The sequence below is a fragment of the Tamandua tetradactyla genome, chromosome 23 (genome assembly GCF_023851605.1).
Source record: "Tamandua tetradactyla isolate mTamTet1 chromosome 23, mTamTet1.pri, whole genome shotgun sequence".
NCBI lineage: Eukaryota > Metazoa > Chordata > Mammalia > Pilosa > Myrmecophagidae > Tamandua > Tamandua tetradactyla.
In genome coordinates, this window is record NC_135349.1 from 24,756,649 (window position 1) to 24,772,113 (window position 15,465).

A 15,465-nucleotide genomic window follows, 5' to 3' on the forward strand; every position below is an offset into this window, starting at 1 on the left:
TGATCAGGGTGACCTTTTAAAAATAAACAAAGGTAAAAAAAAAATAATAATTTCTTCTGGGGCTTCTCTCTTGCTGAGAAGGCCACAGCTGCACTCACAGCACCTGACGGAAAGCAGCCAAGCTACCAGGGCTTATACAAGTGTAACTGCCCATCCAGGTCCTCCCTTCCATTGCTCACCTAGAGAAGGCGGAGCCTATAGCAGCACTGCCACAGGAGAAGGAAAGGTAATAAATGGTGGCCTCCCAGGCCAAGGGCTTCTTCGCCCACCTATGTGCGGTCTGTGGCTGAGGTGTGAGGTGAAATGCCTTCTCTCTGCTGCTGAACTGACACATCACGGACTCCACACTGGTGCCTCACTCCTGCTCAGTAGCCTGGAACACCCATGCTGCAGACAGGCACCAGCAAACTGTCCACTTTTCAGGTCCCAGCATCTGGTTCTGAGAGATGGTCCAGGGACTCGGGTCTTCATTTGGTCTTCCAGGCACTTGATAAAATTTTATTCCATGAGTTCTTCAGGCCTTGGAAGGCTAAACTATGCCTCTGCTTGCACTGGCTTAGCCACTTATAAAACTACCTTCTCTGGTTACAACTCTGAGTCACTGTGGCTGTTAAAAAGAATTACCCACTATCTATGGGCAAAGTGTCACTGAGGACATTATCTGTGACACTGTTCTCTGTGCCCTTATATAGCTGTATGATGAGATGTGCTTTTTGGATTAATGCTAGAAAATAACTTGTTTCCATCAGGGAATGGATAATCATCCTCCATGCCAATATAGAAAGCAAGGACTTTGATCTCATTTGCCTGTGATGTGTGCCACCTCAAGAACTTTTTCCAAAGGATGAAACTGTTAAATAAAGATAGTGAGGGTCTTTTCCAGTTTCTGAAAAGCACAAGAAGGAAACCAGCTAGGAGGCAGCTGTAGCACACACAGGGAGAAGGACAGTGAGTCATGGACCAGGACCACTCCCTCATGCCGGATCTTGGTGCCTCAACTTCCTAAGGGATTGTGAGGTAAGCCCTTAGGAAAATGAGCTGATGCACATTAGAGCACCTTGCACGGTGCCTCTTGCATAGTAAGCCTGTGTGCTCCCCACCTAGATTCAAAGCTCCCTGAAGGCAAAGGGCAGAGCCTTATCAATTTCACCTCTCTTCCTTTCCCAGTATGGTATGTGACACAGAGGAGGCCATTTATCAAATGGATGGGTGAAGTTTTGAAAGTCTGAGAAAGTGTAGCGGCAGTAGGACTGCAAGAAATTGGGACCTGTATTTTTATGAAACAAGCTAAAAAACATTTCACTTTGTGAGCCACTGAGTGTACACCAGGTATGGAATGTTTGTATGTTAAGAATGTATGTGTGGGTGTGGCCAAGATGGCGGCTTAGTAATGTGCGCATTTTAGTTCGTCCTCCAGAACAATTACTAAATAACCAGAAACAGTACAGAACAGCTCCCGGAGCGACATCAGTGACCAGACACACAGTGTACCCCAGTCTGGACCAGCTGGACTGTCTGCAAGCCTCCCCAGAACCGTGATTTCCCCAAGCCACCGGTGCCCCCCACCACAGGCTGCTTCCCAGAGGGAAAGGAAAGAGAATCTAACAGCAGCAGGGGCTGAGTCTAACCAAACAGCAATTGTGGCATTAATTAACAAACTCTGACTACTAAAAACAGGACCCCAGCTCAGATGAACCTGGTCAAGGCGGAGGTCGCTCATTGAGCTAACGGAAAAAGGGGAAAGGGGAGGAAACGGAGGTTTTTGTGGCTGTGTTTCTACAGAGGTTTGGCTGCCTCTGGATTCAGCGGCAGGACTTCTCAGGCTGCAACTGCCCTAGGCATAGGCAGAAACAGACTGCTTTCAGGGCTGTCTCCCACCTGTGCCTTCCCCAGGGGAGGGGTGAAGCCCAACCCAGGTGGAATCCCTACCTCAAGGAATTCAGACCCTAGGGCTTGGCAATTTGAAGCCATTAAAACCAGCCTACAACCTCTCCTCTGTCTCCACCATGCCCCCAGTAGGGAGAGTCTTCCAAAGTTAAAGATGCTGCAACGTCTTTTGCTGGTGGGACCCGCAGGCAGACAAGCACCACATACTGGGCAGGATAAGAAAAACAGAGCCAAGAGACTTCACAGGAAAGTCTTTTAACCTGCTGGGTCTCACCCTCAGGGAAAACTGACGCAGGTGACTCATTCCCCCTGATAGGAGGCCAGTTTAGTAGGGGAAAACCCGGCTGGAGTCTATAATACCTACGTAGACCTTCTTAAGAGTGGGGAGGGAAAAGGCACCACACAAGTAGGGCAAGAAACAAGAAAACAAGAACTGAAAAATTATCCTCTGATAAACAAAACCTAAGCTAGAGGTCCAGAATAAGCTGAACTGAATGTCAAAGAACAGACAGACAACAAATTCATCCAGCAAGAAAACCCTAGATAAAAGAACTGAAAGCAATCTCCAGAATAAACTAATTAAGGTAATTAAATGTCTAGACCTCAGCAAAAAATAACAAATCACACCAGGAAAATTGAAGATATGGCCCAGTCAAAGGAACAAACCAATAGTTCAAATGAGATACAAGAGCTGAAACAATTAATTCAGAATATATGAACAGACATGGAAAACCTCATCAAAAATCAAATCAATGAATTGAGGGAGGATATGAAGAAGGTAAGGAATGAACAAAAAGAAGAAATGGAAAGTCTGAAAAAAGAAATCACAGAACTTATGGGAATGAAAGGTACAGTAGAAGAGATGAAAAAACAATGGAAACCTACAATGGTAGATTTCAAGAGACACAGGTTAGGATTACTGAACTGGAGGACGGAACATCTGAAATCCGACAAGAAACAGAAACTATAGGGAAAAAATGGAAAAATATGATCAGGGACTCAGGGAACTGAATGATAATATGAAGCACACAAATACACGTGTTGCGGGTGTCCCAGAAGGAGAAGAGAAGGGAAAAGGAGGAGAAAAACTAATGCAAGAAATTATCACTGAAAATTTCCCAACTCTTATGAAAGACCTAAAATTACAGATCCAAGAAGTGCAGCGTACCCCAAAGAGAATAGATCCAAACAGACGTTCTCTAAGACACTTACTAGTCAGAATGTCAGAGGTCAAAGAGAAAGAGAGGATCTTGAAAGCAGGAAGAGAAAAGCAATCCATCACATACAAGGGAAACCCAATAAGACTATGTGTAGATTTCTCAGCAGAAACCATGGAAGCGAGAAGACAGTGGGATGATATATTTAAATTACTAAAAGAGAAAAACTGCCAACCAAGAATTCTATACCCAGCAAAACTGTCCTTCAAAAATGAGGGAGAAATTAAAACATTTCCAGACAAAAAATCACTGAGAGAATTTGTGACCAAGAGACCAGCTCTGCAAGAAATACTAAAGGGAGCACTAGAGACAGATAGGAAAACACAAAAGAAAGAGATGTGGAGAAGAGTGTAGAAAGAAGGAAAATTAGATATGACATATAAAATCCAAAAGGCAAAATGGTAGAAGAAAGTACTACCCGCACAGTAATAACACTAAATGTTAATGGATTGAACGCCCCAATCAAAAGACATAGACTGGCAGAATGGATTAAAAAACAGGATCCTTCTATATGCTGTCTACAGGAAACACATCTTAGACCCGAAGATAAACATAGGTTGAAAGTGAAAGGTTGGGAAAAGATATTTCATGCAAATAACAACCAGAAAAGACCAGGAGTAGCTATACTAATATCCAACAAATTAGACTTCAAATGTGAAACAGTTAAAAGAGATAAAGAAGGATATTATGTACTAATAAAAGGAACAATTCAACATGAAGACATAACAATCATAAATATTTATGCACTGAACCAGAATGCCCCAAAATACATGAGGCAAACACTGAAAAGGGAAATAGACACATCTTCCATAATAGTTGGAGACTTCAATTCCCCACTCTCATCAATGGACAGAACATCTAGACAGAGGATCAATAAAGAAACAGAGAATTTGAATATTACAATAAATGAGCGGACTTAACAGACAATTATGGAACATTGCACCCCACAACAGCAGGATATACCTTTTTCTCAAGTGCTCAGGGATCATTCTCAAAGATAGACCATATGCTGGGTCACAAAGCAAGTCTCAACAAATTTAGGAAGACTGAAATCATACAAAACACTTTCTCAGATCATAAAGGAATAAAGATGGAAATCAATAATAGGCAGAGCGCCAGAAAATTCACAAATATGTGGAGATTCAACAACACACTCTTAAACAACCAGTGGGTCAAGGAAGAAATTACAAGAGAAATCTTGTAAATATCTCCAGGCAAACGAAAATGAAAACACAACATATCAAAACTTATGGGATGCAGCAAAGGTAGTGCTAGGAGGGAAATTTATTGTCCTAAATGCCTAATCAAAAAAGAAGAAAGGGAAAAAATTCAGAAATTAACTGTCCACTTGGAAGAACTACAGAAAGAACAGCAAACTAACCCCAAAGCAAGCAAAAGGAAAGAAATAACAAAGGTTAGAGCAGAAATAAATGAAATTGAGAACATGAAAACAACTGAGAAAATCAATAAAACCAGAAGTTGGTTCTATTAAGATTGATGGGCCCTTAGCAAGATTGACAAAAAGAAGAAGAGAGAGGATGTAAATAAATAGGATCAGAAATGGAAGAGGAGACATAACCACTGACCCCACAGAAATAAAGTAGTTAATTAACAGGACACTATGAGCAACTTTATGCTAATAAATTCAACAATGTAGACGAAATGGACAACTTTCTAGAAAGGCATGAACAACCAACTTTGACTCAAGAAGAAATAGATGACCTCAACAAACCAATCACAAGTAAAGAAATTGAATCAGTCATTAAAAAGCTTCCCAAAAAGAAAAGTCCAGGACCAGACGGCTTCACATGTGAATTCTACCAAACATTCCAGAAAGAATTAGTACCAACTCTGCTCAAACTCTTCAAAAAAACTGAAGTGGAGGGAAAGCTACCTAATTCATTCTATGAAGCCAACATCACCCTCATACCAAAACCAGACAAAGATATTACAAAAAAAGAAAACTACAGACCAATCTCTCAAATGAATATAGATGCAAAAATCCTCAACAAAATTCTAGCAAATCGAATCCAGCAACACATTAAAAGAATTATACATCATGACCAAGTAGGATTCATCCCAGGTATGCAAGGATGGTTCAACATAAGAAAATCAATTAATGTAATACACCATATCAACAAATCAAAGCAAAAAAATCACATGATCATCTCGATGCAGAGAAGGCATTTGACAAGATTCAACATCCTTTCCTGTTGAAAACACTTCAAAGGACAGGACTACAAGGGAACTTCCTTAAAATGACAAAGGAAATATATGAAAAACCCACAACTAATATCATCCTCAATGGGGAAAAACTGAAAACCTTCCCCCTAAGATCAGGAACAAGACAAGGATGTCCACTATCACCACTGCTATTCAACATTGTGTTGAAATTCTAGCCAGAGCAATTAGACAAGAAAAAGAAATACAAGGCATCAAAATCGGAAAGTTTGCAGATGTTATGATACTATATGTCGAAAACCCTGAAAAATCCACAGCAAAACTATTAGAGCTAATAAACGAGTACAGCAAAGTGGCAGGGTACAAGATCAACATTCAAAAATCTGTAGTGTTTCTATACACTAGTAATGAACAATCTGAGGGGGAAATCAAGAACGAATTCCATTTACAATTGCAACTAAAAGAATAAAATACTTAGGAAAAAATTTAACTAAAGAGACAAAAGACCTATACAAAGAAAACTACAAGAAACTGTTAAAAGAAATCACAGAAGACCCAAATAGATGGAAGGGCATACTGTGTTCATGGATTGGAAGACTAAATATAGTTAAGATGTCAATTCTACCTAAATTGATATACAGATTCAACGCAGTACCAATCAAAATCCCAACAACTTACTTTTCAGAAATAGAAAAACTAATAAGCAAATTTATCTGGAAGGGCAGGGTGCCCCGAATTGCTAAAAGTATCTCGAGGAAAAAAAACGAAGCTGGAGGTCTCACTCTGCCTGACTTTAAGGCATATTATGAAGCCACAGTGGTCAAAACAGCATGGGACTGGCATAAAGATAGATATATTGACCAATGGAATCGAATAGAGTGTTCAGATAAAGACCCTCTCATCTATGGACATTTGATCTTGGATAAGGCAGTCAAGCCAACTCACCTGGGACAGAACAGTCTCTTCAATAAATGGTGCCTAGAGAAATGGATATCCATATGCAAAAGAATGAAAGAGAACCCGTATCTCACACCCTATACAAAAGTTAACTCAAAATGGATCAAAGATCTAAACATTAGGTCTAAGACCATAAAACAGTTAGAGGAAAATGTAGGGAGATATCTTATAAATCTTATAATTGGAGGCGGTTTTATAGACCTTACACCTAAAGCAAGAGCACTGAAGAAATAAAGAAAGAAATGGGAACACCTCAAAATTAAACACTTTTGTGCATCGAAGAACTTCATCAAGAAAGTGAAAAGACAGCCTACACAATGGGAGACAATATTTGGAAATGACATATCAGATAAAGGTCTAGTATCCAGAATTTATAAAGAGATTGTTCAACTCAACAACAAAAAGACAGCCAACCCAATTACAAAATGGGAAAAAGACTTGAACAGATACTTCTCAGAAGAGGAAATACAAAAATGGCCAAAAGACACATGAAGAGATGCTCAACGTCCCTGGCCATTAGAGAAATGCAAATCAAAACCACAATGAGATATCATCTCACACCCACCAGAATGGCCATTATCAACAAAACAGAAAATGACAAGTGCTGGAGAGGATGTGGAGAAAGAGGCACACTTATTCACTGTTGTTGGGAATGTCAAATGGTGCAACTGCTGTGGAAGGCAGTTTGGTGGTTCTTCAAAAAGCTGAATATAGAACTGCCATATGACCCAGCAATACCATTGCTAGGTATCTACTCAGAGGACACAAGGGCAAAGACATAAACGGACATTTGCACACCAATGTTTATAGCAGCATTATTTACAATTGCAAGGAGATGGAAACAGCCAAAATGTCCATCAACAGACGAGTGGCTAAACAAACTGTAGTATATACATACGATGGAATATTGTGCAGCTTTAAGACAGAATAAACTTATGAAGTATGTAACAACATGGATGGACCTTGAGAACATTATGCTGAGTGAGACTAGCCAAAAACTAAAGGACAAATACTGTATGGCCTCACTGATAAGAACTGACATTAGTGAATAAACTTGGAATATTTCATTGGTAACACGAGACCATCAGGAGACAGAAATAGGGTAAGATATTGGGTAATCATAGCTGAGGGGATACAGACTGTGCAACAGGACTGGATACAAAAACTCAGAAACGGATAGCACAATACTACCTAACTGTAATACAATTATGTTAAAACACTGAATGAAGCTGCATGTGAGAGTGATAGAGGGAGGAGGGCTGGGGACATAAATCAGAAAGAAAGATAGATGTTAAAGATTGAGATGGTATAATCTAGGAATGCCTGGAGTATATAATAATAGTGACTAAAGGTACAATGTACAAATTTTAAAAATGTTTTTGTATGAGGAAGAACAAAGGAATATCATTATTACAGAGTGCTGAAAATAGATGGTAATTAATATTTTTTTTTTTTTTTTTTTTTTTTTTTTTTTTTTTTTAAGGAAAGACAGAGAGAAGGAAGGAAGGAAGGAAGAAAGGGAAACATTTTCTTGTTTTATTGTATTCTGTTTCTCCGTTTTTGTTACATGGGCTGGGGCCGGGAATCGAACCGAGGTCCTCCGGCATAGCAGGCAAGCACTTTGCCCGCTGAGCCACCGCGGCCCGCCCGGTAATTAATATTTTAAAATGTCACCTTATGTGTGAGACTAAAGCAAAAAATGTTTATTTGTTACAAAATTTATATTTTGACTAGTGCATTTCCTAATATAACTTATGTAGATAGTTTGATTGAATGTCATAAGTACTTGGAATCTCAGGTAGGACATGAGATTTTGTTGGTTTGTCCAGAGTGATGCCCCGATAAATCCCAGAGTGATTTGATCAGTGAGTGGAAAAGTATTTGCAAAGCCCCCTTCAGGGAACGGGGAGAATGGGGAGAAATTCAACTTCCCCAAGTTGAATTCTTGATATTCTCACAAGCAGTGTGGACAACCAGACTTAGCATCAAGGGATTGAGAAAATTTAGCATCAAGGGATTGAGAAAACCTTCTCGACCAAAAGGGGGAAGAGTGAAATTAGACGAAGTGTCAATGGCTGAGAGATTCCAAACAGAGTCAAGAGATTATCTTGGAGGTTATTCTTATGCATCAAGTAGATATCATCTTGTTATTCAAGATGTAATGGAGAGGCTGGAGGGAACTGCCTGAAAATGTAGAGCTGTGTTCCAGTAGCCATGTTTCTTGAGGATGACTGAATAATGAAACAGCTGTCACAATGTGACTGTGTGATTGTGAAAACCTTGTGTCTGATGCTCCTTTTATCTACCTTGTCAACAAAGGAGTAGAACATATGGAATAAAAATAAATAATAGGGGGAACAAATGCTAAAATAAATTTAGTTTGAAATGCTAGTGATCAATGAAAGTGAGGGGTAAGGGGTATGGTAGGTATAATCTTTTTTTTTCTTTCCTGTGTTCGTTTTTTTTTCTATTGTCTTTTTATTTCTTTTTCTGAATTAATGCAAATGTTCTAAGAAATGATGAATATGCAACTAAGTGATGATATTGTGAATTACTGATATATGTTGATGTTTTATTTGGTTTCCTAATTTTTTAATTAATAAATTAATTAAAAAAAGAATGTATGTGCTTGTATGTTGTTTTATTGATAAAAATTTTTTTAAAAAAAGAATGCTTGTGTTTGTATGTTGTTTTGTCAATAAAAATATGTTTTTAAAAAACATTTCACTCTGGGTAAGCTAATGCCAGGAAAAGTCCACACCAAAGTGCTTTTCAGAAGCCGTCATTTCACTTAGCCAGTTAGACTGAGAAGGGAGAGGTTGCTTTTAACTCTCAAAAGTGCACTCAGGACCATTCTAGCCAATCCTAAAGAACACCTAGGGCATATATATAACCACAAGGGTTCCAGGCACTACAGTAACTTTCCCTGGTCCTGAAACCTAGCCCAGACTCTCCAGAACATCAGACAGTTCCATCTCCCTACCCCATATTAGTGATACACCCTTCCAATATGAAAAATTTAGAATTGCCATAGCCCAAACACCCCTGAAGAGAGGGATGGAAAGATCAAAGGTGATGGTGGAGTTATACAGAAAAGATAGGATTTAACAAGTGAATATGAATGCTGAATCGTTAAATTGATATCTCTTTAGTCTCCAGTATTTTAGAGCATGTGATGGTTTGAAATGATGTATGTACCCTAGAAAAGCCATGTTTTAATCAAAATCCTATTTCATAAAGTCAGAATAATCCCTTTTCAATACTGTATGCTTGAAACTGTAATTAGACCACCTCCCTGGAAATGTAATTTAATCAAGAGTGGTTCTTAAGCTGGATTAGGTGACGACATGCCTCTACCCATTTGGGTGGGGCTTGATTAGTTTCTGAAGTCCTGTAATAGAGAAAACATTGTGGAGAATGAGAGTGATTTAGAGAAGAGCAGAGCAGAACGATGTAGTCACCAGAAGTAGAGTCCACCAGCCAGCGACCTTTGAAGATGAAGAAGGAAAATGCCTCCCGGGGAGCTTCATGAAACAGGAAGCCAGGAGAGAAAGCTGGCAGATGACACTGTGTTTTCCATGTGCCCTTCCAGATAAGACAGAAACCCTGACCGTGTTCGCCATGTGCTTTCTCACTTGAGAGAGACCCTGAACTTCATCGGCCTTCTTGAACCAAGATATCATTCCCTGGATGCCTTTGATTGGACATTTCTATAGACTTGTTTGATTGGGACATTTTCTCGGCCTTAGAACTGTAAACTAACAACTTATTAAATTCCCCCTTTTAAAAGCCATTCCGTTTCTGGTATATTGCATTCTGGCAGCTAGCAAACAAGAACAGAGCAGCTAGAAGTAAAAACCTAAAATTGCGGAATGGTAACCCATGTCAAACTCTGAAATATGCTGTACAACTAATTGTGGTGCTGTGGTTTGAAATTTATAGCTTTTTGTATATATGTTATTTTTCACAAAAACAAAGAAGGAAAAAAAGTTGATTGTGATGATAAAAAAGTATTTAAGCCTTCTAGCCTCTTACAGCAGCTAGAAGGAAAAATATGAGAGGCTCATATGGTAGCCCACAAGGGTTGGGATCTGTCCTGTAACTACTTGTTGAAGACTGTTTTGAAAATTATTGCTTTTTCGTTTCTTTGCTTTGTATATGTTATACTATACAATAAAAAGTTTTTTTTAAAAAAAGAGCACAATTCACCCTGACTTATGAAAACCAAACTCTAGCCAGGGCAAGTGGGAAACGGTTCAAAGGTGGCCAGACTATAAATCAGCAAATCAGGGAAGACATAAGGGTGGGGAGGGGTGGGCCAGAGGACCTAGAGAAGGAAACTGTCTCGAAGGCAGCACCTCCATTCAGAATTCACTCCGACTCCTCCCTCCAGGTCAGCTCTACCCTTCTGCTCTGCTCCCCAACCTGGTGGAGGGAATCCCATCAAATCCCTTTGTCCAAGTTAAAAACCTGAGTCTTTAACTTCCCCTCTCCCAACTGGTGACCCAGTCCTTGGGTTTGATCTCAGAAACTGCTCTTGAACAGTTGCTTCTTCTTCATCCCTACTGCTGTTGAGTTTACCTCCATCACCATCTCTTGCTTCGTCTCCTAATGAGCCTCTGATCCCACCCAATCCATTCTCTACACAGCATCCAGGGGGTTCTTTCCTTTTTTTAAGCCTTCATTGGCTCCAATGATCTCCAGGATAAAGTCCAGGGTACTGGAATCCCTGCAGGTCCCGCTGCCCCCACCCCCAGCCATGTGGGATAATTTCTCATTTCCCCAATGCATAAGCACTGCTGTCATTCTTCCATGGCCTTTGCACTCTATTCTCCCTGCTGGGGCTACATGCCCTCCCGTATTTGCCTACTGATCCCCATCCTGAGGCCCAGCTCAATTCTTGCCTCCTCCAAGAGGCCATCCCAGAACCTCAGGCCACATAGAGCCACATCATGCCAGTCTGCCAACTACTCTGTTCTGTCACTGTTTTTTTAGGTTGTCTCTCTTCTCTGGGCGCTTGATCCTCAAAGGCAGGTGAGCACCAGCAAAGGTTTACAAATAGCTAATTGCAGGCAAAGAAAATCCAGGACCACAAGCACAAGGTAGAGCTAGCAAAGAGGCAGGTGAGAGGAAAGGAAGAGCCTTGGAGCCATTAGGATTGCTGAGGGGCCATCTCTGGTATATGCTGTCACCCTACCAGGTCCTGAATGACAGCCATCATCTTCCACATGCAAGGCAGTGCTACTTAAGCTGCAAGTGCAACTCATTAGCCATGAAGTTAATTTCTTGGATAGTAACCAGCATTTTGAAAAAAGAAATAAAACCACAGACTATAAAACAGTAACAGTTAATAACTGTAAATGCAAAACTTTTGTTCTAATTCTGTGATACACACATACAAATTTGTGTGCTGTGGAAAGGCATTACTTTGGGTTTAAAATCAGGCTCCCCAACTTATCAGCAGTGGACTTTTAGAAGGTTATAACCACTCTGCACCTCAATTTCCTTATCTGTAAAACAGGGCTAACTCCATAACCTACCTCATTAGGTGGCTATGAAAATTAAAAGAGCAAATACATAAGTGTTTAGAACAGCACTGGCCCACAGGAGGTGCCACTCTAGAGAAGGTGGCTGTTGTTACTGGGCCACAATAGTGAATGTATTTTTTACAGGGTCATGGTCAAAAAAGCCTGAAAACCACTGGTACTAGATGCTTTATAAGCATTACCCCATCTATGTTTACAACTTTGTAGGCAGCTATTATTCCATTTAAATGATGGGGCAACTAAGCCTTGGTGGAAGTGACAGACTACCCCAGGTCACATGACTAGTAAATGGCAGAGCTCAGATTTGACCTCCACACACCTGTCTGCCATTTGTAAAGCAGGGCCCTATGGGACAAGGGGGCCTTGAAGTAGGCTGTAGGGAAGGTGGGACCCAAAGGGAGAGGCTGGGGAAGAGAAACCTACTTATCCATGGGAAGAAAGGCAGGCTGTGGTCTGGGGTCCATAAGTGATGACTGGGAAGACAGTGACAGGGCAGAAAGGACAGTACTCACTTGCATTCAGCCTCTGCATCAGCCTTGGCAGTGGTATAGAGGCCACGTAGCTTTGTCCGATAATAGGGAGAGACTGCAGAGTAAACAGAGATGAAGAGGCATGGGCAGGGGCAGAACTGTGGCATCATTCCAGTGCATCAGAAATCAGACTTTGGGAGGTTCAGTGAGGCCATGGTGGGCTCAGCAGTATTTCCAGAGGCTGATATTCCCCTCAGTGAGTTCACATTTTCAAATGACACAAATTCCATTACCATACCTAAGAAAGGAGAAAGGACTTTCTAACCTTTCGACACCAAGACACTTGCAAAAATATTTGTCAGCTCACTGGAGAAGCTGACAGATAACAATTCTCAAAGCTATTCAGAGCTGGAAAGAATCAGCCCTGGAGTCTGTTCACCCAAGTACAGGGGACTCAGGACCCCAGGGCCTGTGACACACCTGTAGGGAACTTAGCTCAGAAAGCACCAGCTGAGCAGTCCTGTGTGCTCCAAGGGCTTTCCCTGCATGCTTCTTTATCTCACTGACCTTCCAGTCCTCAGAGCTGAGGGGTTTTAAGGTTCCCTAAGGCTAGGCTGCCCATCACCAGAGTCACCTGAGGTCAGGCAGCCTCAAGGAAGATGGTCTCTCTGACGTAAGGAGCAGTGCATTATGGAAAATGGCAGATAATCTGCAAAAGTTTCTTTCAAAACTCCCAATAGCCATGCTCACAGTCTCAGCCCTAGCCCCCTCCTCCTCATCCCTTTCTCTCCTGAGCCCAGTGACTCACTCTTGTTCTCTGTCTGCATCCTTTCATGGGTCTTCTGGATGTTCACCAAGTTGTGTTCGCTCCGAGAACGTTCTTCCTGCAATGATGAAGACAAGACGAGAGGGAGGCCCTTCATCCTACAACCCAGGCCACAGGCCCCCAAAATATGGTTCTCATTTTCTAAATCCTAACTTAGGACAAGTTCAAATGGATTCTTTTCCTGACTAATACAAAAGGCGTTGAAGTTAAATCATAATTTAAATACTTAATGACCCTCCTTTATCAAAAAAGACAGATTGAGCTATGATTCAATGCAATCCCCAACAAAATTCCAGCTGACTCCTTTGCCAAAATCAACAAGCTCACCCTAAAATTCATATTGAGATTCAAAGGCCCGGGATAGCCAAAACAATCTTGCAAAAGAAAAGCAAAATTGAAAAACTCATGATTACTGATTTCATAACTCACTACAAAGTGACAAGAATAAGTCCTGGCGTAAGGACACACCTAGAGATCAATGAGATACGTCTAGTGGTGGAGACAGCCCGCTAGGCTCTGACCTGAGTCACTCTAACTCGTAAGAATAGGAGTTGCCCAAAAGGGAGGCATTTGCTAGGTGAATACAGCTGCTGGCAATCTGGACCAGCACCATGGCCAATCCTAACGTCCAAAGTTGGAAAAGTTTGGGTAAAAATCAATGACACATGAATTGTATGGTATGTGACTGTATCTCAATAAAATTGCATTAAAGAAAAAAAATCAATGACAAATGGAGAGGAGGAGAAATAATAGCTGAAGGTAAAGAAATGAATAAATGGATTATACAATGAGGGAAACCCAATATTACATTGGTGTTTCAAGAGGCTCAAGGAAGAGAATAATGTTGTCTCAGCTTAATTATACCTGCCATATGTTTACCAAGACTACACCTGCTTTTGGAACCTGAAAAGGTCAAATGGCAACCTGCAAACCAGAGTAGCATTTGTCTGAGAGACATTTTGGCTCCACAATACAATGGACTAGACCAACTGTTGATGACTGAATGGAACGCTAGTAATGTGGCAGGATCTTTTGACTCCTATTTTTCAGGTTACATCGACCACAAAGAACATCATTTAGGAAGGAATTTTTGGGAACTATCCCATTCCGGGTCATCAGACTGTAAGGTAAGACTCTGGCAGAGTGATCACTGTGTAATGATAGACTTTGACAACAGAATGCTTAGAAAGGTCTCCGGTTAGAATGGAGAAAACACAGTGGTGGCCTACAGCATGCTGGGCCCAAATCCTAATCAGCTTATTTCTGTAGGTGGAAAAAAGCTATTGCACAGAATAGAAAAACCAAGGAGTTTCTGATGGAGTTAAAGCAGCAGGCAGCACGTGGCAGACCTGGATACCCAGAAAGTGCAGCCCCACCCCCAAGAGGAGGCCCTGTGACCCACTCAAACTACATCACATCTAGGTGTGAGGACCATGCATGTAACCCCAAAATGGGGACCCAATGCCTCTGGATACAAACCACATATCCTAACTGCACTCAGGCCATCAGGAACACAGGGCCACACCCTGCATGTGGACTAAACGTACTCACCTAGGAGACAGAAAAGAGCTTTAGGGGAGAGAGGGGCTGATCATGTCATGGTGAGAGAAACTACATTTGCTTTTAATAAGGACAACATACAAAGGAAAAAAGATTTATTAACTTGAATAAGCAGATTAGAAGAGGGAAGGCAAGGCATGGGAGTCAGCCTGGAAAAGATGATAGGCCTTTAGTGATGGGCCAAGCAGACTTAAAATATTAATGCTGGAGAATGTTAGGACCCAACGTTGGCAAACAGTTTGGACTCTGACCCACCAGAGCCTCTTAAAATTACTCTAATACAGATGCAGCAGCTAGATCCATCCTAGCTGCTGAGGCAAGCAGCCATGGTGCACTCCTATGGGAATCTTTTGGATCTCCAAAACCATGGAAGTTCTCTGGGGGCATGTGGAATTTACATCCATGTAATACGGTTGTAATATAACTGCTGTTGTTCTAAGAACAGATGAAAATGAGACATGTCCTGTAGTACAGTTAGAAGGGACAGGAACTCTTCTGAATACTACCTGGTCCTCCCTGTAGGGGGAAGTGGGTGCTGCTAGGGAACAGCACACAATGGAAACCAATCTGAGTCAAGCCTGTGAACTGAGAAAGACTGTCTCCAACTGACTTGGAACCCAGAAATAACTGAAATCATGACCAAATAATGACGTCTGTCCATAATAATATCTGGTATATGGGCAAGGGGTAATTCTGCTGGGAAGACATGGCATATACTTGTGTGCTTCTTACTGATTTCTTCTGTAATGAAAAAATTGTACCATGCTGCAATATGGTATGACATTGGCACTGCTGATGAGATTCGACTACCTCATGTAAAT

General features: G+C 41.1%; 1 protein-coding gene across 14 annotated transcripts in view; it reads right to left on the minus strand.

Moving 5' to 3' along the window:
- The window catches only part of SGF29 (SAGA complex associated factor 29), a 67,113-nt gene that overhangs the window by 5,007 nt on the left and 46,641 nt on the right, over positions 1-15,465 (minus strand). For all 14 annotated transcript variants that reach the window (XM_077141335.1, XM_077141342.1, XM_077141341.1 and 11 more), the window contains 2 exons: positions 13,067-13,142; positions 12,301-12,373 (listed from right to left, as the gene is read on the minus strand). In XM_077141335.1, coding sequence (XP_076997450.1) covers positions 12,301-12,373; positions 13,067-13,142 — 149 coding nt within the window. The remainder of the gene's footprint in view (positions 1-12,300; positions 12,374-13,066; positions 13,143-15,465) is intronic.